The sequence below is a fragment of the Halictus rubicundus genome, chromosome 7 (genome assembly GCF_050948215.1).
Source record: "Halictus rubicundus isolate RS-2024b chromosome 7, iyHalRubi1_principal, whole genome shotgun sequence".
Classification (NCBI taxonomy): domain Eukaryota; kingdom Metazoa; phylum Arthropoda; class Insecta; order Hymenoptera; family Halictidae; genus Halictus; species Halictus rubicundus.
The window spans coordinates 5,339,199-5,366,346 of record NC_135155.1 but is presented as its reverse complement, the minus strand read 5'-3'; the positions used below and the strand labels follow the sequence as shown (position 1 = coordinate 5,366,346).

Below are 27,148 nucleotides of genomic sequence, written 5' to 3'. Positions count from 1 at the left end.
GCGCGGCTTTTTCGGAGGCGGAGATCAAGGAAAAAGCTAAGCTCTCTGGAAAGTGAAGGCGAGGATTACGGTGATGGAGAAGCGCAATTTGTTAAGAGAAGAGTGTCTATGGGAAAAGTCGGACGAGAGTGAAGATAAGAGCCTGTGCTTGGAAACGTTCAATGTATGTCGTATCATCAATCCCGCGTATCGTTTGTATTTCTATGATATTAGAAGATGTAATTTAGGACACCCGGTACAATTATTCAAGAAGGAAAGATATTCTGAAGTGGCTTCTGCTCCCTAGACAATTGTTATTTTGCATAAAGAGTCTGTCTCCAGTAGACGAAGATTATGCAGTTGCGCAACGCATGGCACGGTTAATGTTTGCCTGAACCGTGTAGATCTTTCCAGTCGTTGAACGTTGCAGACGTAAGCGTTCGAACGCTTTCGCCCCGCAATTGTATATTAGTATAATTCGTCTCTGGTCGTACTTCCGTTCGCCTGTTTCTCTTTGCGCTTTGTTCTCGGTGCTCTTTCCCTTCTGCGCCCTCGCCGCCCTCTTCCCATTCCTCTCCGTCCCACCTGCGCATTCAATCCTCTTCCTTTTTGCATCCACACAACGACAGGGCCCGAACACATAGGTTAGGAGCGCGCGCGTCAGAGTAGGTCTATCGGCCGCGCAAACCCGCACGCGCATTATTTCGTTGTCCTTTCTTTGTGCCCCGTGTCGTGTCGCGTTCAGCGTAACAAATATTTACACGCCGGCCGAAACCAAGCCGTGAAGTTGTCACAGCCGGCTTTTCGGGCTCGAGCACAAATTCGTTTAAGTCGCCCTTCGGGGGCTACCTTATGGCACAAGAGGATATGACCTAAGAGGTTTTATGTACTCTGGCCGAGGCGACGCGACGCAACGTGCGTGCAACAAATACAGGGTGTTCCGTTTCAAACGGTCCACTCGAACATCCCGGAAATTATGAACCATATAAAGCCATATAAAAACTCCCAGAATCATTCGCAGTACTCGTTATTTTACCAGCACTAAATTATATTAAATTTAATTATTTTCGCGGACTCTAAAAGTGCTGCGATGGTATTACAAAATTTAGATACCAGTTGCAGGGTCTATTAACACTAGGTTTACGGAGCACTAAAAGTGACTATTTTGCATTACTGTGTAAAAATAGCAAGAACGTGCAGCCCATATTTTTAGTGATATTTTAAAAATAATATATACCCAGAGAAATAAATTTGCTAAATAATTTCCCACGTATGCGTCCTTAGGATCCTAATAATTTTAAACTAAAAATATTAGAACCCGCCATTTTGCCGGGTCCCGTGATCCTAGTGTTAAATAATTTTTAACCATGGACTTTCAGAAATTCGTCGGCAGGTAAGAGACAGGGCATAGGGAATGGCGTGCGATATGGGAGAACGAGTGACATAAGATGAATAATGTAAACCAAGTCCCATTTCACGACCGCGAGGTCGAAATTGAATATAGTATATTAAAGGAAACGTAATTTATTGTTTGTACGTGATTCTTGAAGGTGTTGTCCCAGATCCAGAAGAATCTAGCACAGCACTTTTTGGAACGACTGAAACTACAAAAACGGTTCTTTTCCGACATGTCGACGACATTCTTCTACCGTCACATTTTCCCGTAAAAAAGAGTCTTCCAAGGACTCGACAAGTAACTCTCTTCGCATAATCCCACGGACTTTCATAATTGCCCCGCAGGCATAGTGTCGCAATACGAGGAGGAGATTAGCAAAGGATTAAAGGCGTATCGATTGCCGGTTGTTGTGATTTCATAGAGACGCCCGTATAATGAGCGCCATTTTGGGGTCGCCGATGACTAAGATCTTCCATGGTTTAGGTAGTCTGTTGATGTATCGTAAATTCTTCAATCCCACCGAGCATAAAAATAGTCTGACGTGAAAGAAGGTTGTTTTCACTTTAGCGGCGGCGCTTGCCATTTTTGTAACGCGATTCTTCAAACGATATTAGCGAGTGCACGCGAGTCATCTCGTGCGAATTTACGGCTTACAAAGGCGAAATGACTACGGTAATGTCCCGGTATATGCGAAAGAAATGTGCACGATAGTTGCGAAAAATTTACCTCCATTATCGGAAGCTCAATCTAATGACAAAATTTTTGTTTTTAACCACTTTTTTTTTATGAAAGTTTTACCGACATATTCGTGACATTTTTCTGATTGAAAGGACACCAAACACGACATAATTCGGAGCATAATGTGCTGATAAAAGTTTCATACATAAAATAATTAATAACAAAAAAGTTTTATCGTCGAGACATTTCGGTACCAAAAGTTCACATAACATCGAAACATTACTGTACTTTTTATGGTCCGTATACCCATAGATTATCCAACGAAAACTCGCCGCTTTATTAACGAAAGATTAATGCAGATTTTATGGCGAATACGAAATGCAAGCAATGGTGGCGGGGTGCGAAATATGGGTACAGTTTAAAGAACAAATTGTGAACAAACATTGGCAGTTTACAATACGTGCGGCTCTGAAAACAAAGCAAGAGGCGCAGAAGTTAATTTTAAGACTGCTTAAACGTATAGGGTGAGACATTCGAATCGGTTAAACGATTTTAAAACTGAAATGCAAGAAGTTGTACAAGTAGTGAAAAATTGAGAAGGAAATGAATAATTTAATTATGAAAAAATATTGATGTTTTATTGGAATTTGATGATATTTGGAGAAGTTTCTATATTATTTAAAATACGATATGTACGAAAATGTGACGCAATGCGTAAGGACACGAGATCAAGATTATTAACAAAGCTTTTATTAGCACGCAGATAGCAGACTGCTCGAGGGATTTTATTTTTTGACGGAGGAAGGATTTTCGGCAAGCTTCTGCGCGGAGTTCGAGTATTATAAAAATACTGGCGCAAGCACGTTGAATCACACGAATATATATGTTTCTTGGAATTTTTGGAAAAGAGCAGTATGAAACGGAATTAATGGGGAAGTATTCGAATGGTTTACAGATAAACTGACGTGAATTCTAAACAAAGCGAATGCACTAATAAATATGATATTTAATGTTTTTTTACAACGTAAAATTAAATCCTTATAAATTTAACCTTATAAATCTAAAACCTAACCTTAGAAATTAAAAACCTAACCTTATAAATCTAAAGCTTAACCTTGTAAATCTAAAACCTCTCCTTATAAAACTAAAACCTAACCTTATAAATCTAAAACCTCTGTTAAATTCTAACATCTATTTTGGACGTTTAAGGTCGTTCGCATGATCATACACAGCATCGAACGTACATCTAAACGTAGATACGTCAAATTTCATTGGGAGTCGGTTTGTTTCAATTATGTCGGTGCTACGCGTGACAACTAATGAAAGTGACTGACAGGGTATTATAGCGAGAAAGACATGAATATAGTTGGATCAGCTTTCTGTGAGGCGTGTTTGAAGTCCGATCTGACTTGCTCAATCATCCGTGTATCCGTGTTCTATTTATCACGCGTTCTACCGTATGAATATCTGGACAAGAAAGGGAGCCATCTTGGTTTAACCGTTAAGGGGATATTTTTGTATAATCGTTGCGGAAAATCGATTTATTTTTGCATACTTCGAGAGAACAGCACTTCAAAAATAGAATAAAAATAAATATGCAAACTAACGGAAGTATTACACCGTGTAATTGCGACATAGTACATTTCCTGTAAAAGGTTATCCCGTCAGCAATGTGCTAAGATTTATGACGCGTCCGTCACGTCATTTATTCATTTCTTTCAGTTATCGTACCTTCACTTTATCTGCATTGTCTACTCTATCTGTTCGATTTATTTCACTTATTTCTTGTGAACTTCTGCTTCAATATTTTCTAACATTTTCATTACCTCATCGAACTTGCAGGTCCTGATAAACAAATGCAATTCACACTATTGTGTTTAAATTCCTATTTGTCAAGCTGAATATGTATTTCATCGATTGAAATAGTCACGATCGATTTCAACATACTTTAATCGCGATGCAAGCGCTGCAACGACTTCCGGAATGACATCTAGCGAACGAGAGAGGTGGCAAAATCGAGTGCAGATTTTTCATCGATTAAATCGTGAATAATCGCCAGTAGAAATACAATACCATTTGCACGGTAAACTCAACACTTTTTGCGAATTTCCCCTTTAATATTTTTTAATCTCTTTACCACCTTATCGAATTCTCAGTACCTGGCAGCCATTACAAACTCAGTCGGAAGAACATTGAAAACAACGACGCTTCTAAAATCGTAATTTCTAAAATCTGTCGATAGCTGTAAACATCGTTTGGTGTACGGAATTCTCGGGAAAACTCTTTTGGAATCTGAGAAGGAAGTTCATTTGGCCAATGGTTTATGTGCATTGAGATGGGCATCAGCGGGATGCATTTATGTCGATGGTCTCGTGGGAGATGCATCTTCTTCCAAGAGTGAGCCAGGATTAAGCAAGAAGCTCCGTGTAAGCGGGTAATGAACGTATCTTGCAATGGCTGGCTCTCTAGAGAGAAAATGCACTAAATTCTGTGCATCCATGTTCACAGAAACTGCTGTTCCGCGGATCAACATTGCCCTCAGTTTTTTCCATGCAAATCTCTAACTCGCGGCTGAAAATATCTGGGCTCGAATATGTATTCTTCAACGACTCCTTCCGAAGACAGGACGAAACTAATTCGAACGTAAAATAAAAATAAATAAATAAGGGAAAAGTTACTTCAAATGACCTCAGGAATCACCTGTTTCGAGAAAGTACAACATTTTTGGGACGCCCTGTATACGAACACCTGTCGAATATTCGATATCTGAAACAAACAAGCAAAGCCTGTATAAATCAATTCATTGTTATATCTGTTTACTATAAAAATATATAATATACTTAAGAAATATATAAAATAATATATATTAATATACTTAAGAAATATATAAAATAATATATATTAATATACTTAAGAAATATATAAAATAATATATAAAAAATGTATTATGTATATATAATATACTTTGAGAGAGTATTCCGGAAGGATGGTAATTAACGTTCACATACCATTGAGGAAAGTCCTGCGTCGGTCGCCGATGACTAAAACGTCGACAAACGTGTTAATAAGCGCGTTAAAATGACCATAAAGATATGGAAGACGTGGAACCGGTAGCGGAGCAACGCGGCTATAAAATGTGGGTGAAACCAGGCATTTCCTGAGTCATGATCGACCAATGCACTCGTCAAAGTAATCGTGTGCTGACGTGTCCTTCACAGTTACGTTTTTTTTCCTTGTAGAATTCCATCGACGTAAAGACGGAAATTCGTTAGTCATCGCAGACACAATTCGCTTTGTGTTTGTTGTCTCTTGCGGCGTGGGATCCGCGCAGCTTCCATCTCGACACCGTTGGACTTAGGGGAAGCCAGTAGTATCGCGCGTTATTCGAATAAAACTTGATTTGGAGCAGACTAAGGAACAAATAATTATTAGTTACTACATTATTTACTATTCGAGTTTATTCGTTATTCGTTTGTGAGGACCCTTATTCTTTATTTGTCATCCGCCATTTCTTATTTGCGCTTACATCTGGACTGGTCTATAATAAGGTAGTACCATAATAAGAAAAATATTTCTTAGGTATAACGCAAAAATGCTTGAAGCCCAATTATGAATGCAGTTGAAGTCAATTCGAATTTCTACTTTACAACCCATATTTTTATTTAATATTATTATTGCTGGTATCGAAACATTTTCGTAACACTACCTGAACGTAATTCTTAAATAACCTGTTCTCGAGACGCCGAGCTCTCATAGATGATAGGTGAAAAAATATATACATGCAATATAAACAACCTCTTCTCCTAGCATATTAGAGTGTGATTGGTCCATAATCAGCATTATTTATTCAAGTGTGTGAACACTTTCATTGGTTATTAATTACTACGGATTTTTATGGGTTTATCAAACAATTGACTGGGTGAAATTTAAAACAGTAAAAGATTAGACTCCTGTTTCCCACAATCGATTCATTCATAAAGTCTTTATTCTCAAATCTCATTATTATCAACGTACTTACCACATCTTACAGATAATTGATGAGGTCAGGAATAAAATGAAGGTCAAATGATCAACTGTGAGGGCTGTGAATTCGTTTGCGCAAACAATAGGAAGTCAAATGCACGAATATTTACGTTGCACTTATTATTATCTGCAAGACACATTATTCTCTACACATCATTTCATGTATTATAAGTGAATTGAAAATCAAGATGCGCTAACCTCAATTTTTCATAACTAAACTTATGAAAACAGATTGTATTATTTCCATCCCATTAATGCATCCATCCCATTATTGTTAACGGAAGAGATGAATGTCCCCGTGTCTTACAATTAAAAATTCGCAGTGCAATCTTAACCTAAGCGGAGGAACTGGTTAACAGTGGAAGCATGGCTGCGAATAGTGACATTTACCTTATACTCACTCTTGAACGTACACTCAATCATCTTTATTCGTTCACCATAGGCTAGCAGCCGGGTATCGTCAGCATTTAATTACTTCATTACACTGGTGAAATGCGCCAGGAACTGTAGTAGGCGTTTTTTGCGGTAACGAGTCCGGGATGCAGCGAGATTACGAATCGATCTGTCAACGTCGGTGCTCGTAAACTCGTAAAAAGCCCGGGAAGAAGCTCGAAACGCGTTTCGAGTGCCAGAAAAGCCCGGTGTGTTCGTGAAAAGAGGCTGTTCGAGGGACAAGGCGACCCCTTGTACACCGGCTCGGGAAACTTCCATATTTTTAAGTGACGTTCGTGAAAGCCGCGGCTAATAAATATGCCGCTTGAAATTCCTGAAATAGGTCAGGAAGAATGTTCACTTGAAAAACAAACGGACCGTTTGTATTCTAATGCCGCGGACGGGCCTGACTTTGCCTGCCGGGGATAAAGAGCAGGGTGAGTCACTTTAATCTGTAAATGGACACCTCTCGGATGTTACGTTTGTTAGAAACGATTGAACAAGGGATAGGCAAAACACGCATAAAGGGATGGCGGCAGAACAAATGGATAATGCTTCCAGTTACGTGGGTCAGGTAATCAACTCTGAGTGTGCAGGCTGAGTTGCAAACTGCAATTCCACTTGTTTGTTAACCTCTTCGCCGGGGCTTGAAACGGTGCCGAAAATAACTGTCTAAAACTGTTATACAAAGGTTCTGATTAAAACAGATATGAGGGACCTTTATTCTGAATAATAAACTCAAACAGTTATTTTTTCGGTTTCTCGTATCAAATTTTTCCTAATTGATATCTCGAATTATTATAACTGAATTTTACTATGTTTTATAAAATAGTTATAAAACAGGAGAAACATTTATATACGGTGTAAAACTGTGCTGCAAAATTCTTCATAGCAAAGAAAATTGTTGTTAAAAATTTCTTTTACATCAACATCTACATACTAACCGAGAAGTGGAAATGTTTGAAAGGAACTACATGTCGCAAACAAATAGTTGTCGAGGTATTAGCTCATAACATTTTTGCAAAGTTAATTAATGACATAAATTCATTCATGCGACTGCAAAAAAAAATTGAGTAATTTGATTCTCAGAAGCAGACTTAATTACGTTTAATGCCAAGAGCCGGTATCTCCGAGTCTTTTCCAGGAATTCTTAAAGGAGGATGTGGTCTAAGGTAGAATGTTGTTTCCTTTTTAAAAACGGATTTGATTCCGCGTGAATCATCGATTTCCTGTTTCAACACTGGACGGCTGAGAACGATGAAATGTTTCTCGCAACTGTGCTTCTGATTTCCCTGTTTATACGTTGATTTATACGAAGGTGTTCGCAGAATGTATTTGTCACTTGGTCAACCAATTGGCTCGCTTCAATCGCTCAATACCGGGAACTTCGTTTAGAAAGACACGCAAATTTCATTGAAGCTTCGAGCGGAACGCGTCGCGTCAATCTCGTCCCTCGTTCTTCGTAATTTCGTTATTCTTCTTCTTCAATCGAGTAAATTGGTAACGTTTCAATTCGAACGGTAATTATTGTCGAATAAGTTGCATATTCTTGTCAATACTGTGTATGGTGTTTGTATAAACGACAGGTTTTTTTATTGTAATTTTTCATGGATGAAAAATCATTCGATTATGTCCCCCTCGAAACCACATAACTTCTGTTTGAAATATTTTTCGATTTGTAATTTCAGAGATATACGAGTGGTTCGCTTCAAATGGAACACCCTGTATAATCAGGAATTGCAGCGAGAACCGGCAGTTCTGATATCAATTGAAATAGTCATCGGAGAATGGCACAGGTGGTATTAAACAATTAATCGACTCGATGCAAGACGTATGCATAATTTCCTAGTACGCATCAAGAGCACGTCAGTTTCGTCATAAAGACAATGACAAGACACTTGATAGCGAACGGTCGGTCTGACTTGATCAAGAACAACGATTAGTCACTGGGTTCCGAGTTAACAGCAAGTTAAAAGGTCCAGGTCTTATTGACGACAGTAATCGCCTCGGTAGGAATGCATTTGACCCAGGAAGACGCGACACGTAATTCTGTTGTCTGATGACATGCGAGAGAACGGGAGAGGCTTCTCTCTCGTTCCCAAGAAGCTTCGCGACTGCCTTAAGGATGAAAACATATTAGGTTGTTGCAAATGACATAGCTGTATTTGAAACTGCAATTTGCATTTCCATTCGACGAGCTGAATATATATCGATCGAAATAGTCTCCGTCGATTTCAACATACTTCTCCAATCGCGATGACTTTCTGGATGTCAACGAGGACGAGAGATGAGAAAATCGAATGCAGCTTTTGTATACATTAAATAGCGAACAACGAGCATCGTAAATTAAATTTTTACGTGTTCGTTCACGTGCGAGCCTTACATTTTCTCTGTGGTATTAATACTATACAGTAAAACCTCCATTATCCGAATCGATGGTACCTGAAGTCCCCATTATCCCAACAACAGTTCAAAGGGTATAGCCGAACAATATGGTAAAAAATGCCCCAAAACCAAATTGAGTTTTGATCACACCATTCGATAGGGCTCTCAAAGAGACCCCTTTGTGACAAGTTTCAAGTCGGTACCCCTACCACAAGGGTAGTTATAGGGTGAGCATGGTTTAATGAATTATGCTCTATTTCTCCCGTTCGGCTCAACAGACAATTACGAAAAAATTCATGAAGATTCTACCTAATAGCACACACGACGGTGAATTATTTCAGAATTTTTGGTTGCATATTCGATTTTTAAAACAATCCGGAAGCATAAAATAGCCGATTTTATATTGAAGTTTTCAGGGTACCACGTTCATATTCTTACGTTAGTTGTGTCTCATCGTGATTATTAATGTGTAATTTTTTCAGATTTTTCAGATTACGCGAACATGCTTTAAAAAATTGGAAAACTCTAACAATTCGAAGAAAATGCATATTTCGTGTTGAAGTTTTGGAGATACCAGTTTTATAAAAATTCAGTGATGAGATATTGTTGGAACCATTGTTCTTAATGGACGATTGCATTATGAAAATGGAGAAAATGATAAAAGATAAAGAATGGTACGAAGAAATTATGCGATATAAAGAGCTAGGTAAAGAACAGAGCAATACTTTGATTTCTGCAACAAGCATCGAAGTTCTTAAAGTTCTTTAAACACAGTCAAAGCTTTAAGCACCATTATAAAGGCCACAGAAGATGCGCCGCGTCTCGAAGCTTGCGGAGTCTCCAGTTCAATGAAACTCACGCTGCTATAAAATGTGAGAAAAAATTCGACGGTGCAGCTTGCGCGTGTATCCGAGAAATAAATTGATCTTCGGAAAGTTCGGACCCAAACAAGCTTTCCCGAACCCCGTTCGTGAACGCGAAGTCCGGTGACCCGGTGCACATCGCCGCTGGAATAAGTTTCGGCTAAATATAGGTCGTTTTAAATTTAGATTTCTCCGTCGGGGTTGACGACTAGCACGGTCTACGAGATCTGGATGTATGGAGAGGAAGAACCCGTCGGGCCGGCTTCCTTCGGAAGCTTCAATGAGTTTGTTCCTACCCCCGTCGATCCTTCACACCTACAGAATCTTTTTCTGTTTACGTTCTACAGCTTGAATGTGCTCGGCCAGTTCTCGCGCTAGAATGAGATCCGGGAATGTAGTGGTTAATTATATTTTTTAATCCACTGTACATTTAACAAATGCGCAGTCGAAGATTCTGACACGGCGGAGTTGGAGTATTTGCGAGAAATTATTTCAAATAAATACGGAACAATCTAAAGGAAAATTATTTTTCTGTTGAAGTACGTAGTTATTTCAGATAGCATGTAGCCAAATAAGATAATACATTATCTTAACTATTATGTTTCAGATAATTTATGTAGATACAGTGATTTCTCTATACATGCCGCCAAGGCATGGATGATAAGCGTCGCGGAATTATCCCCACTACCGCGAAGCTCGAGAGGCCTCGGACGCCGAGGAGTGTAAACATAACACGGCTTCGTGGCCCCCCACGGTGTATATCCCGCGGTAGTGGGGACGCGACGTTTATCATCCAGGCCTTGGCGACATATATAGATAATTTACTGTATAATTGAAACATAAGTTCTGCCGCGGCGGTGCGGCATCTTGAGCGTACACCAGATGCATAGAAATTTGAAGGAGCGAGGATCGGGGCGAAGATCGTTTGGCAAGAAGCGAATTTCCGGGGCGCATCTGCTGGAGATGCGTCGCGAAACTGGGAATCCATCGAGAAAATGGTGCACAACTTTATCGGGACCGTTCGTATGCCGAAGTTGGTGTGTCCCAGATTCGGTCTCTCCTGGTTCCACCGTAAACATCATGAATCTTCAGACGAGTCTGTGCACTAGCGGCCCTTGAGTTACGACTCGGCAAACAATCGTAGAGATGCCGACGATCCTCTAAAACAATCACGAACGAGCGGGGACCTCTCCCTCTCTCCCTCTCTTTCTCTTTCGCGTACGAGCTGGTACGCGTTTACGTGACGAGTATACCATCCTCCAACACGTGTCGTATCTCAACGGGCTGGCGGAATCGATGTAAACTTTACGCCGGCACCCACCATGCAAAGATTAATCGTAAAAGACACGCTCCTTTCGCAGCCGGGGGCCGAAGCGTACCGGCCATCCGACTCGAACAAAGTGACATTTATGACCGAAATAAGTGCCGCGACGTTCCAACTCGGCCAACTTGAGAACTGCAGACGGGAACTTGCCCGCTATCTTATCGTTCCCAAGCTGTAAAATAGTGTCTCAACCCAGGGACCTTTTATACGGTAGCAGACTTTGGGTATTGGCTTTGCCGCGGAGGTCGTAGCGATTTTAAACCTGCATCAATCTCGTGGAAATTCGTTCTGTTCACTCTCGAGCGCTGTTCGAGTCAATTGGACCCAATACATGAAGATGAAGAATCGGTTCCAGAGTGGGAGGAATTGTGCGCATTAACCTCTTAACTTAAGAATTATTTTATAAAAGTGTGTATTATATTATATTATAATACCCGAGTATTCTTGGGCTTTTAAGTTAAGAGGTTAAAAGATTTTTATCAGAACAGTAACAAAAACCTGTAAACGCCTATTTGGTTTTTGTACATGAGATGTCCTATTATGGAATTTTAGAACGTTCTGATCAAGAAATACTATTGCAATCAACAGATTTATTATATAAATCTTTGGAGTACAAAGCTAATCCTTAATTAAATCAATTTTATTTTAACGTCAACCCAGGTAACCTAGTGGACGATAATTATACAAACAAACTTGCTATAGAGCAATTATCTCAAAATACAAATTACTGATCTCATGTAAACAATACTTTGAGTACGTGGAACGTCGAACAACTGCTAAACAAATTAGTGTAGTGCCGATATAGAATTACTGTATATTTTCAGCATGAAGAAGGCATTATAAATATTGTTTATTGACGGATCAGTACCGAGGGCGTTAAGATAATCCTAATTCCAGTTATAGCGGCAAGTTTACATATAGATTGCGCGTTTAAAAGATCAAGTCAATCGAGTTAGTAGTTTCTGTGAAAGACTTGGGACAATGTAGAAGAATGACACCGCCTGAAAGACGCGTTTAAACTTTCATAAACGATTCTAGACATATAGCCAGATATCTACGGCACTTACTGTAATCTGCCATTCCCGAGCCATAAAGAGGACTTTCCTCTTCATAAAACAGGCCATAAAGTGCCTTCCTTCTTTTCTTCTCTGTAAAGAAATTCCTGCGGCTTCGACGGTGTCAGGCTGGCATGCGCTCTCGTAGCTTCCGCGAGAAGCAATTGCTTGTTTATTATTCACCATCGTTGTTCGTCTATTACCCTTACCATTTTTATATCTCCCATGTCCGTAGCATTCTTACAATATTTAAAAATATTTGCGACAGATTCGTGTAAATACAGAATTTACTCTGTAGGGGAAGGTAGCCTAATTTGGACCAATTTTATATGTTTCAGTATATAGAGATACATAAGAAGTGTCAATAAAAATTAGGTAGTAGAAAAGAAACTCACAAAGTGTACCTTCAAAATAATACCATCTATTAAATTTTAAAAAACATTTATAACCGTGAAAAATTAATTAAAAAAAATCGTGTCATCGGTCCAAATAAGGAAAGCGGTTTCCCAAATTGAACCGCTAGTTTCCTAAATTGGACCATTAGCATTCTTAACGACAATTGGAACAAATGTTTAATGTTTAATGTTTTTTGATATTGTACAGAAATCTAAATCTAACATAACCTCCCAAAATTGTAACTGCAAATTATAGATGAATAAGTAAGCTTTGTGATGATATAATAAGACTTATAATTATTTACGTTTAGATGAATTAACGGCTTTCACTCTTACGTCGAAATAACTAATTTTTTACTTCGTCAAAGAAATAACTCTTCTCTCAATGTAATCACGAGGCGTTTGTTCACAAACACGATTGCATTAACCTCGTCCATATCTACGTATAACAAGATGCCTAATCAAAATCGCACAGACTTCAGCAATCTTTGGATATCATAGTGTTCCAAATTAGGCGATGGTCCAAATTAGGCAACATTCCTCTATATGTCCCAAATGCCTAGCCGATAAATGTCCTAAAGCTATCCCCACTGCCGCGGTGTATACCCCGTGAGGGGCCGTGAACCAAGGCCTCTGCGTTCCTCTAAAGTTACAATAATAATTACTAATAATAAAACTAATTCATGAAAAGTGCTCGCATCGTAAACGTATCTATTTAAATAATTTGTAAATAATAAATAATTAAAATTGGTTGCCACGTTTGTACGTATCAACTCAATAAAATGAAACCAAATTAATACCTGACAATGAGCGCTTTGCCTACAGAGGCTTGATAATTAATGGAAAAGATCCTCCGAGTTTGTTGTTGAACTTTCGAGCCTCTATAATCAGTTCAACGAGCTTCCTACGGCAAAAGTTTGAAATTTGATTAATACTTGAAAGAACTTCGTAACGGATAAAGTAACAATCTCCAGTCATTTATAAAACTGTCGTAAACATTGACCATACTTCAATTTTATCTCTCCGTTGTTTGCACGCGTAATAATTTTTATTCGTTGAAACGGGGAAATGTGAGAAATGGGCTACTAATTTGAATTTCAATGATTACATTCATACATACTTAATAATTTTTCATTGACGGGCATGTATAATATTTATAATTCTCGTTGCTGATATATACTTCTGGTGTTCCACATCACATTTAACCAGTGCAGCAGATGATCAATAAATTTCCATTCGTATAAACATTCTTAACAAGGATTGGAGCACTTTAAACATTTGTTAGAAAAGTATTTAACGAGAGACCGTATAATATTTCATTATTCGAAAAGTTGTTCTATGAAAGTGGTATAATTGCCTTATAGGTGTTTATAATTTTCATTACAATATTAGAATTTTTTTTCACTGTAAATAACAGTGAACTTTTTATTTACAATAATAAACTCTACACCGTCACACGTTCAATCTGGCTATTTCATTTTCTATTACACTTTAATTATGAAATTATTATTCTCTGTATTAAACAAAACTAAGGGATTTTATTAATGAATGAATGTATATTTTTCTAATTTCGCTAACTATCCTGTAGTGATTTTTATGAAAAATGGCGGTCTGCATAATTCGAACGGTTTGCATTTCACTCGATTAGTTTGATCAAGTATTAAGTAGGAGGAGAACTCTCGCGAGTGATTTGAGTAAAACCTTAATGTGTTTACTCGGGGAGGGTTGAAAGTGGTTGAAAAGGGCCTGACTCATTCTAGGAATTACTTTACTTTACGTGGCAGACGGATTGATTTTCGATTGTCTGGACGCTACGTCTGATTGCGTGCACGCAACTTTGCATGTCACTCTTTGACTTACTCTTACTTATAGTTTGTCTCAGATTACTATGCCAGTCGTGCTCATAATTAATATACCCACAGTCTTATGATGTATGTATGTATGTATATCGTTACTAACGTAGACCTTCCAAACAATAGACTATTACAAATAATATCACCACAGAATCTTAATTGTTGAATCTAATTACAAGAATAATATTCAATTGTTAATCCTTTATACCTGACTGTTCCCTCTAATTGTAAAGGGACATTGTAAATTTAATCAACAACTCAGATGCCCTTTTAGAAAGAGCATAAAAATATTGCTAGCAATTATGGCACAAGATCTAAAACTTTTATCGCATAAAATCTGTATCAATAAAATTCCATGGCTTTCCAAGGTATCATTTTGTTCTAACGTTTATGTATTCACGTACAATCTTAGTAAATTAATTACAAACTTTCTTTCTTTTAAATTAATTATCATATTAATTTAATTATTGTTCTTACAATGCATATGTAAACTTTCTATCGAGCATTCTCACAAAGTGTGTAACATTTTCATTGGATCGAGAAGCTCATGAAAGATCACTATACTGCGGATTTTATGCATTTATGACAAAAATGAGTGCATGAATCTCAGCAATACATACATACACACCAGTCTTTATGAACTCTATATTCGTCGAGCAAGGATTAATGACAAACGCGTGTGGTAAAGATGAATTTTTATTACTATTATCGTCGTTATTTTTATTTTGACAGCCGAGGGTTTCCTCAGCCATTGAAACGAAAATTATGCTAGCCTCCTAAGCGTGTTTATGCGTGTCGGACGACAGGGCGTGGCCATAGCCGGCGCACCCCTGTGGACTTTTTCTCGCAGCTCGATCTGTTATTTCAATCTTTTTTATCTTTCTTAGTATCTTCCGCCTCCGAGGCTCGCTTCCTTCGACCTTCATCAATTTCAATATGAATAGGGATTATGCTAACTATAAGAAGAAAATTTGTTGAAACCATTATACTTATTCACGATATGCTTTTAAATAATACTATAAGGTATGTGCATATTTGAATAAATTTTCTTTTCGTAAATAAATAGTCCTTCGTCTGAAGAGAAAAATGGAGAATTTTTTAACATTTTCAAAGTAATGAAAAACACGGATGTTATAAAAGATGTCCCAAAAATGTTGTAGTTTCTTGAAATATCTGATTCTTGAAGTCATTTGAAGTAATTTTTTCTTTTGCGAAAATATTTTCCACGGCTTTGTTAAGGAAACGAAAAACACTTCCGGCACGGCCAATGACAACGTCACGCTTAGCGGGACCCGTCGCCGACCTTTATGCAGAGCATTTTTATTTTGCACAAAAATCTAGGTACTAAATCCATGGTGAAAGTTCGGGATAAAAATATCTTTTTCATTTTGTTTTATTATCTCTAAAATTTTTCCAGGCGAACGTTCCGTAAATCCTTCTATCCTTTAGCTTTTATATCGCGCAGATGACTATGGTATTTCCAATGGGATACCGCATGGCGATAGTTACGTGATATTTCCATATTGCCACGTCATGCGTCAGACGGGTGCTTTCGTTTTAGTCTTTTTTCGGAAAAGGTTACGTATGATCCCACAGCTACCGCTACATTTGTTGCGTTATATATTTTTGAATGTTCGCTCATGTCTTTTTAAGCGATCAGGATTTTTAAGACTGTTTCGAGTATACTCTTGATTGGCAATAGACTTGCGGAGCACTAAAAGTGACCATTTTACATTAGTTCACAAAAATAAGAAAAATAGATTTGTCTAATAAATTAACGAATTCAACAATGTATAATATGTTGACCTGCAAATGACCTTCGGAGGAATTATTCCATGACCTCGAAATGTCGAAAAATATAACCTTGAGGAAAAAAGTCCCTTTATCACAATAGTTTCCCCTTTTAATGAAACATTTTTTGTATTATTTAAAACAACAGAGATATTTTAGGTGAAATTCTTAGGTGACTCCATATCTTAAAGTTTCGTTATAGGCACAGTTAAAAAAGTTAAAAATCGTGACATTCGCTTTTTTCTTCGCAATGTCGACCAATGGTAGTTCTGAATGATTTTTTTGTACAATAACCTAATAAACTAATCCTCCTAAAATCTAAAAAAAAAAAACAACTAAAGTCGTTTGGTACAATTAAAAAAAAGCTATTAGTTTTGAAAGCGTGTCCACTCAATTTTGTCTCCGACTGTACGACTGTAAAATTTCATTGTTTTCTTCCGCGTTTTGACAATTCTGACCGGTGCGATGGTTCTTCATATCTCTTACATTACACAAGCTGTCGACAAGTGTCCGCCGTGGGTCCGACAACTCGTATAAATTTCGACCGCATCGCTCACCGCGTTGAACGCGAACATTTATACAAATGAGCAAGAGCCCCGCTCGAAAATGAATGTTCGAGAATGGTCCCGTATCGTGGCTGTCTGGCATAAACATTTTTCATCGCGCCGCGGCGAAATCGTAAATTCATCCGAATGAATTTCCCTGGTCGTTTTCCCGTTCATTCCGGGCATTACCGATCGAAATTCGAAACGCTCGCCCGTCCCATTTTTTTTTCTCCTCACCTTTGGTTTTTCTTCCCTACAGTGCCCTACGGACTGTGGCGTTTGCGACGGCACGCGATAAATTAACGGCTCGCGTTCTAACGAGCCGCGTGGATACTAATCGATACTTATCTTCCGTCGTGCCGGCGGAAATTTCTCATTTCATTCCGGAAACGCGGCTGCCGGACATTACCGCGCCCGGTACAGTCGGCCGGAATGAATGGACGACAATAAATCTTGCATCGCGGTTTCGTTCCGATGCAATGGCGGTGCGGCGGCGGCGGCCGTGCAACCTGCAGGTGAATTCGCCGGGTTTGCCCTCTCTCGGTCAGTCAATTCCGAATCCCCGTGGACACCAACAACCGCTATTCCAAACAAACACGAACGTTATCAGCCGATATATTATTTAACCAACTGGTCGAATCATTCTTTACCTTCTTTTTTATCTGTTTACCCCCGGCAAACGTAGCCGAATCATTCTTTCTCTTTTTTTCTGTTCGGAAACGATATTATCACCGGTGATTTATTAAATCGTCGATCGGCGATTTGTCCCCGACGCCAAACTGTTTGGCTTGTGTTTTGCAAGCGAATATTTTATTAGATCTGTTGGATTTCTCCTTACATGTTTTCCAATTAATAATTTTCCGAGACTCGATTTCTTATTACTAGACAGTGGACCTTTATGCAAAGTAAAGATTTTCTGCCTGAATTGCAACAAACTGGTGTGAAATGAAAATTTATTATTTTTCTTAACAGGTTAAAAATAACATGACAGTATTTTTAAATTCTTCTAATGTTTTTACTGTTTTTAATTACACCTGCTCATTTTTGTCATAAATGCATAAAATCCGCTGCCTACTTATTACTAAATCCAGGTATTGTTGTTGTACCATTTTTTATACGAAATAGCAACGGTTAAGTCTATTTTCTTTCTTTTCAAAACTTTTTCGAATATTCTCGATCGACGGGACTCTAGTTATGAGATCTTCTCCCGACGTTCCCAATAATATTTTACAGGCTCCGAGGTGATTTATATAAAAAAGCATTAAAATGATTCCGGATATTACCGTCGCACGATTTTTGAAATAACGAAATTTGGAAATGCATTGTTTAATATTCCGTAGATTCCCGATAAGGTAGAGTGACCACGTTACCGACAAAAATAGGCGAAAAATGGTTTTACGTGCTTCAACTTTTCGTCCTTGTATGAGAATATTTTTCGCTGGAAAAGGGCTCATTCGAAAGAGGAAGGTCCAATCCAGCGCGCGCTAGTCAGGAGGTGACGAGATTATGCAGATATTTGGTAACATAAGCGTTAGAAGTAGGCGAAAAATTGACGATGTGCATGCCGTGGAATCCAAGCATTTTTACGCCATTGGATGAGGCTACGAATTGAGTTATATTTTGTCTTGATTTTCTGCTAAATAAAGCGAAAAACTTGAAGCACATTTCTGGCGAAAATTTCTGGCACATTTCGAGAATTCAAGATGTACTTCTCCGTACGTATGTGTTACTGGAGGTATTTCTCGATGACATTTTAAGTGAAACGGCATTTGTTAATTTAGAGCGTAAAAGCAGAAATTAATCAAGCATCATCTCGGAATCTTTGTTTGGATGTAGCGTGTTTCTAATTGAAGGGTATCCTCTTTCGCGTTTGCATCCAGATCGCAAATCGTTCTATTATTCCATTGGAGCTATTGTCATCGAACTGTTAGCAACCCCCCCCCCCCCCCCCCGGGGGTGGTATTGGGACTTACGCCCAATCCACAAGTCCGTTCCTCCGCCAAGCCAGCCAAACGAATCACGTTTCGTGATGCGAAACGTGACTCAAGCAGACAACTAATTAACAATCCGGAGACCATTGAGTCAGCCCAGTCGACACGTATTTAACCGGACAGTTGACGCTCGATAAAACAGCACGAACGATTGCCTTCGAAATGAACGACGCGAGCGTTCCTATTACACGCCAATACTGCAGACTCCCCTGCAATTAGATTGCGGATATTTCTGCAGGCTAACCGTTTGCTAAAGACAGGATTAAAGGAAATGTTGATTTCGTGGACTAATTATGGCCAGAACGAAACAAATACATTTATAGCGTTTGTACTTCCGAACGCAGTCTACGTTTTTACTTTGTGACTGGCATAAGTAAATACAACTGTACTTCCGTACACTCCTGTGATGGCATGTCGGTAACTCTGCTGCATACTTGTGTTTCTTTATAATGTAAAACTCTGCCATTTTTTAATATTTTGTTCGGATAAAAATGGAGAATAAAGCTAAGAGTTCTGTTAATATCGCAGTAAAAACTGGAATTTTTCACTTATTAATTGAATTGATTTCTCTATACATGTCGCCGACGCCTGGGACAAATGTCGCGGAATCACCCATCATCCATCATTCTTATTTACGTGTATAAACTGGGAGTTCCAAAAATGTATTTCCTTGAAAAGGGTGATTCCGCGACATTTGTCACCCAGGCCTTGGCGACATCTAAGGTAACAAATCGTTATCATAATGTAACAAATTTGATATCGAGTTTAAAATTGTTCACATCACTGTAGATCTTCAGGATAGTCCTTGAAGAATGACACCCTGGACCCCCCTAAACGAGGGAAACTCTAGAAGACAGACGAACAACGGGAAATTATTTGTCGAATTGGTGTGTCGAATCTGCATTACGGTCATGGCTGACGATATCCGGCGTAGATTTTACCAAGCCGTTTCCGGTTACGCAAGAAGTTCCGTCGAATGGCCAGCGGAAAACGGAACGTGTACAGAATGCAACGCCGCGCCACGTCGCGTCGCGTCGGCGAAGAATAAAACACGAACTCTCGAAGAAAATGGGGATTCGATTCGGATGTTTCCACGCAGACTGTTCTTTTCTCCTCGAGTGCCTTGTAAACTCGTCCTCGAATGGATTTCGGACGCAATCGGAATGAACCGTGTCGCCGGACCCTGATCGGAATTGCTCCTTCATTTTACTAATTTATCCGCGCCAGCGGCGAAACTCATCCGGGCGCGCGTTCGCACGGCCGACATCAATTAGGCGTTCGGACGCTTTCCAGCTTTCCTTTCGAATTAAATTCACTTGACGAGGGTTGGCCACGCAATATACAACGCAATTCACCGGCGACACTGGACCTTAAATTACTCGTAAACGTCTCGTTGAGAAAACAAATTGTTGGGGGGCGAGCCCAACACTTTACGGTGACATATAAAATGGTATTGTCTCCATTATAACGGAGAAAACGCACAGTTACTTGTAAAATTGTGTGCACATTTCTGTAAGACCAGGCATTACACAGTAGGGGAACAAAATTGATCGAAAGATACCGTAAACTTTCAGAAAATAATTATCTAGGGAGATCTGTCCCGTGAATGAACATAACTCTTCTTTTAGAGAAGATATGTATAAATTTATACAGTAATTCGATTGTAAGATCATAGATGTCTCGTGAAAAAGGTCTTCTATTTTTAAATTAATGTAGTGCCGAATAAATTATTAAAAAAAGTAAATCTCTTTAGCGAGACATCTGTGCATTTGCGTGACAATTACTGCATAAATGACAGGTCCCTTATGCTGAAAGTAAAAATTCTCCTAGTTGATACCCAGAAAGTAGAAATTGTCCTTTTAAGAAACAAGAATCGGCTTATAGTTTCCAATGTCGTGCGATCAAGCTTCCAATTAAAAAAGATAATCCAAAGATATTAAAAAAATTCGCAGGTTTGTATGTATTATAAAAAAAACCTCGGAACTAGCGAAACGCCTGAAATCCCCCTTAATCTCGGCCGCACCGCGTCATATATCATTTTGAACAAAATCCCCGACATCGATGTCAAAAAAAAAAACAAGAAAAATGATGGATTCGCGGTGGAATGGCTTGGACAAGAAAAATCGAGTTGCTGAAAAAAAATTTCGTTATAAATCTGATGACCACGGGGTAACACGGTTTCCCCAGCGGACAGTCGCGTATCCGGTTAAACGCAAAGGTAATTAGACTGGCCGAAACTCGGCTTAATTGAAGAGCAGGCGACAGCTAACTGGAAGACATTGCAGCGCCGTCCATTGTGCTCGGTCCAAAGCTCTCGGAAAGCTCTCGCGAGAACGTCCTCGGTGCCCTTTCACCCCTGGCCCTGCCCATTTGCTTCAACCTACTAACCGGCCTTCTCTTCCTGTTAACGGCCGTTAGTTGTAACCCTGTGACAAACTTCGCCAGTCCCGGTTGGATATATGTGCCAGGGTTAAATGGTAACTAATTGCCGAAATAGGAGTCGTATGGCCGCACGCTTGCCGTGCCTGCGATTAGGTGTGCGCCGTCGGGACACCCTGATCTCGATGGTATTCGCCACATTTTATTTCGTTTAGTTTGCACGAAAGCGAGGACATCGGTACCAACGAGCTCTGAAATGTGTCTGTAATTATTCACAGGCCTAATAGTCTCGTATAAAAATTCCAACAAGTGGCAACAATATACAGGGTGTCCCAAAAATGTTGCAACTCCTTGACACGGGTGATTCCTGGGGTCATTTGAAGAAACTTTTTCCTTTGCGAAAATATTCTCCGCGGCTTCGTTAAGGAGTTATTCACGAAAAACACGGACCAATCACGGCACGGCTATAGCCGGCGGAATCTGGCATGGCGGCTGGTCCAGCTGAACGCAACGTCGGCATTGGCCGAACCGGAGTCCGTCCGCTGTAGCCGCGCCCTGATTGGTCCGCGTTTTTCGTCGATAACTCCTTAACGAAGCCACGGAGAAGATTTTCACAAAGGAAAAAGTTACTTGAAATGACTTCAAGAATCATGCATTGCAACATGGAATTGCAACATTTTTGGTATGTATATACAGGCACGGTCAGTGGTTTCGTGAAAGTATTGAAAAAGGACAATATGTGCTTCAATTTATAAATGTTCACAGCACTGTAATTGTCGATACAAGCCAGGAGATCGTGCGAGCTATTGTAGAAGAAGATGCTGAAGCTCAACATCTTTTGTTAAAGCGGGAAGAATAGGGAGTTAGAGGAAAGGTAGATAGTGAGCAAAGATAATTCTGAAAATGTTCCGAGGAGCAGTAAAACTATCGAAAAGAAAGCCTGGTTTTTTTCTTTTCGTGTCTTATCTTGCGACCGAAAGAAGCAATAGAAGAGACGGCAAGGACACGAGCGGACCGGAAACCGTGTCAACGAGGTCAAGTGTCCAGTCGATCGGAGTGACCCTCGTTAAAAGACTTTAATTCGAGAAACTACGGCCTCCCGATACAGTGACAAAGAATGTGTACTATTGCGGTCGACTAAAGTGTCGATTTCGTACTACTTCTCAACAGGGAAGCCCTGGACAATTCGATATGTTCTCTGGTTTTCAATTATTGTTGCTCGTATTACAGTTGATTTTTCGCCTATTTTTGTCGGTAACGTCGTCACTCTACCTTATCGCGAATCTACGGTATACAATTATTGAGATTGTAAAAATGCATCTATGAGGAATTATTGAACAAATTTATTTTTAAAAAGAATATTACGTTATTGTTATTTTTATAAAGCACTGTAAAATGGTCACGTTTTGTGTTTCGCAAATGTGTTCAACGAAATGTAGAAGTTCGAACAGAACTTTTGTAGATGCGGAGGGTAACTGTTTATTTCGATCCCTGGTTTTAATTGGTTTCGAAACTGTATGTGATCGAGCCGAAGGTTCATTGACTTACATCGAAAGGGGAAAACACGGAGGGGGTTACTAGGATTGTCCCAAAAATACCTGTGCAGCGAATGACATTCCTGGATGTATTATCTTCTTTAAATGGTAGTGCAACCGATGACGTGGTCGTCGTGTTCAACCGGTTTCGGGAGCAAAGAAAAGAGTCCGGGGAACAATGCCAGAGAAATCGTTCTTTCGGTTGATGCCCATACACGGTTTAACTTTAGTTTGTTGAAGTTCCATAGAAATAGCGTTATCGCGTTCTACCGTATAAAACGCGCGAGCCAGTTTCTTAAACTTTTATAAAATCTCTCTCTTTCTTTCTTTATTACTGTGAGTAATAGGCTCTGAATCTTTTTACAAAATAAAATACGTTTCCTCTCTTTCTCGAATTTTTGTAAGTTACCATATGTATAATCGAGTTTTTAAAATCTGACATTTTCCACTGTTTTCTGGTGGATTAGTATTTGCTGCTCGACACACTTTGTTAGACAGTATCACGAAAGAAGGAAATAAAATATTAATGACAAGATGTCGGGAGAATTTAAGTAAATTTTGTAAAGATATTTTTGGAAACACACAAATCTCACAAAATTAGCACACTACTAATGTTCAAATCGTACGACTCAGACTGCCATTTTTAAATAAAACAATATTGAAATTTAATGTTATTATTTACATCTACAATTAGCAATAACTTTTGCAATTGAGGCGACTGTAATCGTCGGAATGAAGTAATTATCACTGGATAAATAATTCTATTTACCCACTTCTTGTTTATTCCATAAAGTGAATGCATCATTGCTAGACAGAAGAATTACATGCAAAAGAAAAATTGTCTACCTAAATTGCAACAAACCGGAGTGAAATAGAAATTTATTTTCTTTCTTGATATGTTTAACAGGTTGAAAATAGCAAAACAGTATTTTTAAATTCTTCTAATGTTTTTACTGTTTTAAATTACACCTGTTCATTTTTGTCATAAATGCATAAAATCCGATGTCTAGTCATTAAAAATGATCTAAAGCATGGTTGATAACTTAGTTTGTTGAGTAACACATACAATTGTCACACATTCCACATTTCTTTAATATAATTTTGTATGCCTACTGGATGATAATAAATTCGATATAAATATAAAATGCGGCTTTAAAATCGCCTACTTTTTTCCTTGAAATAGTGATTCATCAAAAGTGGTGCTTCCGGTTCGGAAAATAACGCTGGAAATATGTTGGGTTACAGTTGCATGCAGATCCTGTTACAGGATGAAATGTAACACACTTTTCCGGGACTCGCTGCTGCCATTTTCCTTCTGCATCCTCCCTAGCAAGCCATATTTTTCTCTCATAACTGTGCCACGAGAAAATGACTCATTCTTCTAGAATCTAGAGGAAAGGGGTACGAGTGTGGGAAACTCGGCTTTGCAGACATTTCAATCTTATTCCATTCTAGGAACAGATCGGATATGATGTTTGTAATGCGTGCCCCCCCCCACTCTTTTTCTCTTTAACTCTCACATAGTCCATAAAATGCGAAAAGGCAATCTTCAATTTATCCTCCTCTATTTCTGTTCCGTCCTTCCTCTGATGTCAGACTGATCAAACATCAAACTAGCTCGCTTTAGATACAGTAATGTCTCGATCTAAGTGACAAAGATGTGCGTGATATTTGTGAAAAATTCATTCCCACCACCGTAACGTAAAAAGAGGTTGGATACATCGATGGACAATACTAATTCAACGACAAAACGTCTATGCTTTTACTTATTCTTTTCATGAAACTTTTACCAACATATTTGCTTGTTCAATCGACGATTCGGTAGAACCTCGATTATCCGAACCGAACAATTCAGCCATCTGAATTCTCCATTCTTCGAATATAAACAACACGATTTATTATACAAATCAGTAAAGATTTAATCTAGCATCGTAGCTAAATAACTATTATATTATTCGAACATATTCAACCGACTAGTTCGGATAATCGAGGTTCCACTCTGTCGCGAATTAAACAAGTGAATCCGATCCGAATTGTGTCGTGTTTGGTGTCGTTGAAATTGACAAAGCGTCGCGCGTGCGTTGATAAGTTTTATGGAAAAATAATTAACAACAAAAAAGTTTTGTCATGTTTCCCATCACTATTTATGGAAAATTTCACGTTCTCGTTTTGCTTCAATATTCTTTTACTGTTTTATTCATAGTCAGCGTTCTGATCCTCTTGGATTTTATCTGTTTCAGCAAAATTACCTTATGAAATTTGGATACCTACCCCAGTCGGATTTAGAGACCGGAAACCTTAGGACGGATGATCAGCTCAGGGACGCCATTAAAAATTTACAGGTGAGTGACATGTTTCGTGGAATAGTTTTATACTTGAAAAGATCGGCATCGAGACGTGTGTCGAATACGAGACGCGAGACTCTTCGCCCGTTGTAAATTAAATGTGCAAGGAATAAATCGTATATGGTGGGCGAAAGTGTGGAGAGAATACGGCATTCGACATCGCATTCACAGTTTTGACATCCATTTTCCTGGCCACACCCGATATGCATCTTTAAGAGCCAAGGGTAGTCGCGTGACTTTTGCAGAGCCAGCAGGTCCGTAACTGCTGTATAATTTCCGTCCACAGCCTTCAGCCACTGACTTAAGATCCGTCTTGGTCTTGATCTGACGGGCCTTAAGTCTGTGACTAAACCTGTTACATTTTTTGCTCTGTATTATCGATATCATGAATTCTGACGCCAGAAACGTGCTTCAAATTTTTGACTTTATTTCGCAGAGAATCGAGACAAAATACAGCTCAATTTGTAGCCGGAGATATTTTCTAGCGTGCGCTACTCTCGATTTCATCCAGAAAACTCAACCAATGGCATAAAAATGCTTGGATTCCTACTTCTAACGCTTGTATTACCAAATATCTGCATAATCTCGTCAGCTGATGATTAGCACGCGCTAGATTGAACCTTCCTCTTTCGAATGAGCCCTTTTCCCAGCAAAAAAATTTCTTAAATAAGGACGAAAAGTTGCACGTAGAACCATTTTTCGCCTATTTTTGTCGTTAACGTGGTCGTTGGCTTCGTTAGCTGTCATATTTTTTCCGTTCGCTAAACGGGTGAACAAATCGCATGAAACGTCCACGAATATTAAAGAATAGAAGATTTACGAGCTGCAATACGTCTACGGGAAAGAATTAGGCGGTACTTTATCATTGTGCGCGTTGCATAAATTAGTATTCATTTGATATTGTTTATCGTGAACTGCACATTGTGTTTTTATATGAAAGAATAGCAATCCGGTATGTATAACAGAAACGTTCGAACTCAAACAGCTAAAATAAAAATTTAGTTATTTTGGTAAATTCTCGTGAAAAAATAGTTTTACTTAAGGACAATTGCAAAAAAAGCAGTAAGATTTCTGACGTTTCTTTTTCTCAAAACGTTATCCTTATAGTTTTTTGTGTAGCCTCTTTTGTTTAAAGTGTCTTTATCTGACAATGTGGTCGCAAGTCCATCATATTTATTTCTTATTTAATTGTCTGAGTTAGTAATATACATTACATGTGTATGTTTGATTAAATATTTTCGGGACATTGATGAACATATTTTCTTTATTTTACGTTACTTATCATTGCCTATAAAAAATAATTGTTTTCAAGAACATCCTGCTATCAACGCTGTTTAGTAAATATTTGCAGTACTGTTGTAATTAACAACAGACTATCGTATCGAGATGGAAAGAAAATTTCGGTAACCGTGCCAATGGAATGTTCATTTACAGAAATAGGATCGGTTAGATCAAACGTCAAATAATCCGTTCGCCTGTGAAATGGCTAAATTGTGATTCTTCGTGAAAAAAAAACGTGGCGCTGCATCGAATACGAGATTAGACTACCGGAAACGTTTGAATGTGACTCTGTCGTTGAGTTTCCATTTCGTTTGGATGATCCTTTCGATCGATCCATTGGGACAATGTAACTTTGACGGCCGGAAAAAGCGGAAATGGTGGAAAAACGAGCACAAATACACAATCGGGGAAAAAGCGACGCATCGCTCGTTTGCCGAGAATTTACATGAAAATGGAGCTCGTTAGGAGCAAACGTGCATGGACGTTCAACGATAGTAATGCTTTCTCTAACCTCCCTAACGAATTGACATCAAAATCTCGGGAAGGGTCCTGTAATTTAGAGGCGCGTTTTCAAAGAAATCTTTGAACGTCGCTGTACATACCGAATATCTCGAAAAATATAAATTATACAAAAATACTTGCTTCAAATGAAAGTTGTTAGTTAAGAAACGCGTATTATACTCCCATTTACATATATATTTGCAATTTCAGGTCCTTCGAAGGCCGTAATACAATTTTTAAATTTAAATTTGTATTCATAGGAGCAGACAAAAAATTTGAAAATCGTGTGACCTTTACTTCTTTCTTCGCAATTGCGACCAATAACGGTTTAAAAAAAATTTATTTACACATTAGCTAGTAAACTAATCCTTCTAGCATCTCAAAAAAGTTCAAGCCG

The 27,148-nt window shown here is 38.7% G+C and overlaps 1 protein-coding gene and 1 long non-coding RNA gene across 2 annotated transcripts in view; one reads left to right on the top strand and one right to left on the bottom strand.

Annotated features, from left to right (window-relative positions):
• The window catches only part of Mmp2 (Matrix metalloproteinase 2), a 179,888-nt gene that overhangs the window by 28,320 nt on the left and 124,420 nt on the right, over positions 1 to 27,148 (top strand). Inside the window, exon 4 of the mRNA XM_076790608.1 lies at positions 24,865 to 24,966. Coding sequence (XP_076646723.1) covers positions 24,865 to 24,966 — 102 coding nt within the window. The remainder of the gene's footprint in view (positions 1 to 24,864; positions 24,967 to 27,148) is intronic.
• Positions 1 to 27,148, bottom strand: part of LOC143355632 (uncharacterized) — a 155,069-nt gene that overhangs the window by 68,565 nt on the left and 59,356 nt on the right. The gene's annotated exons all lie outside the window — the stretch shown is intronic.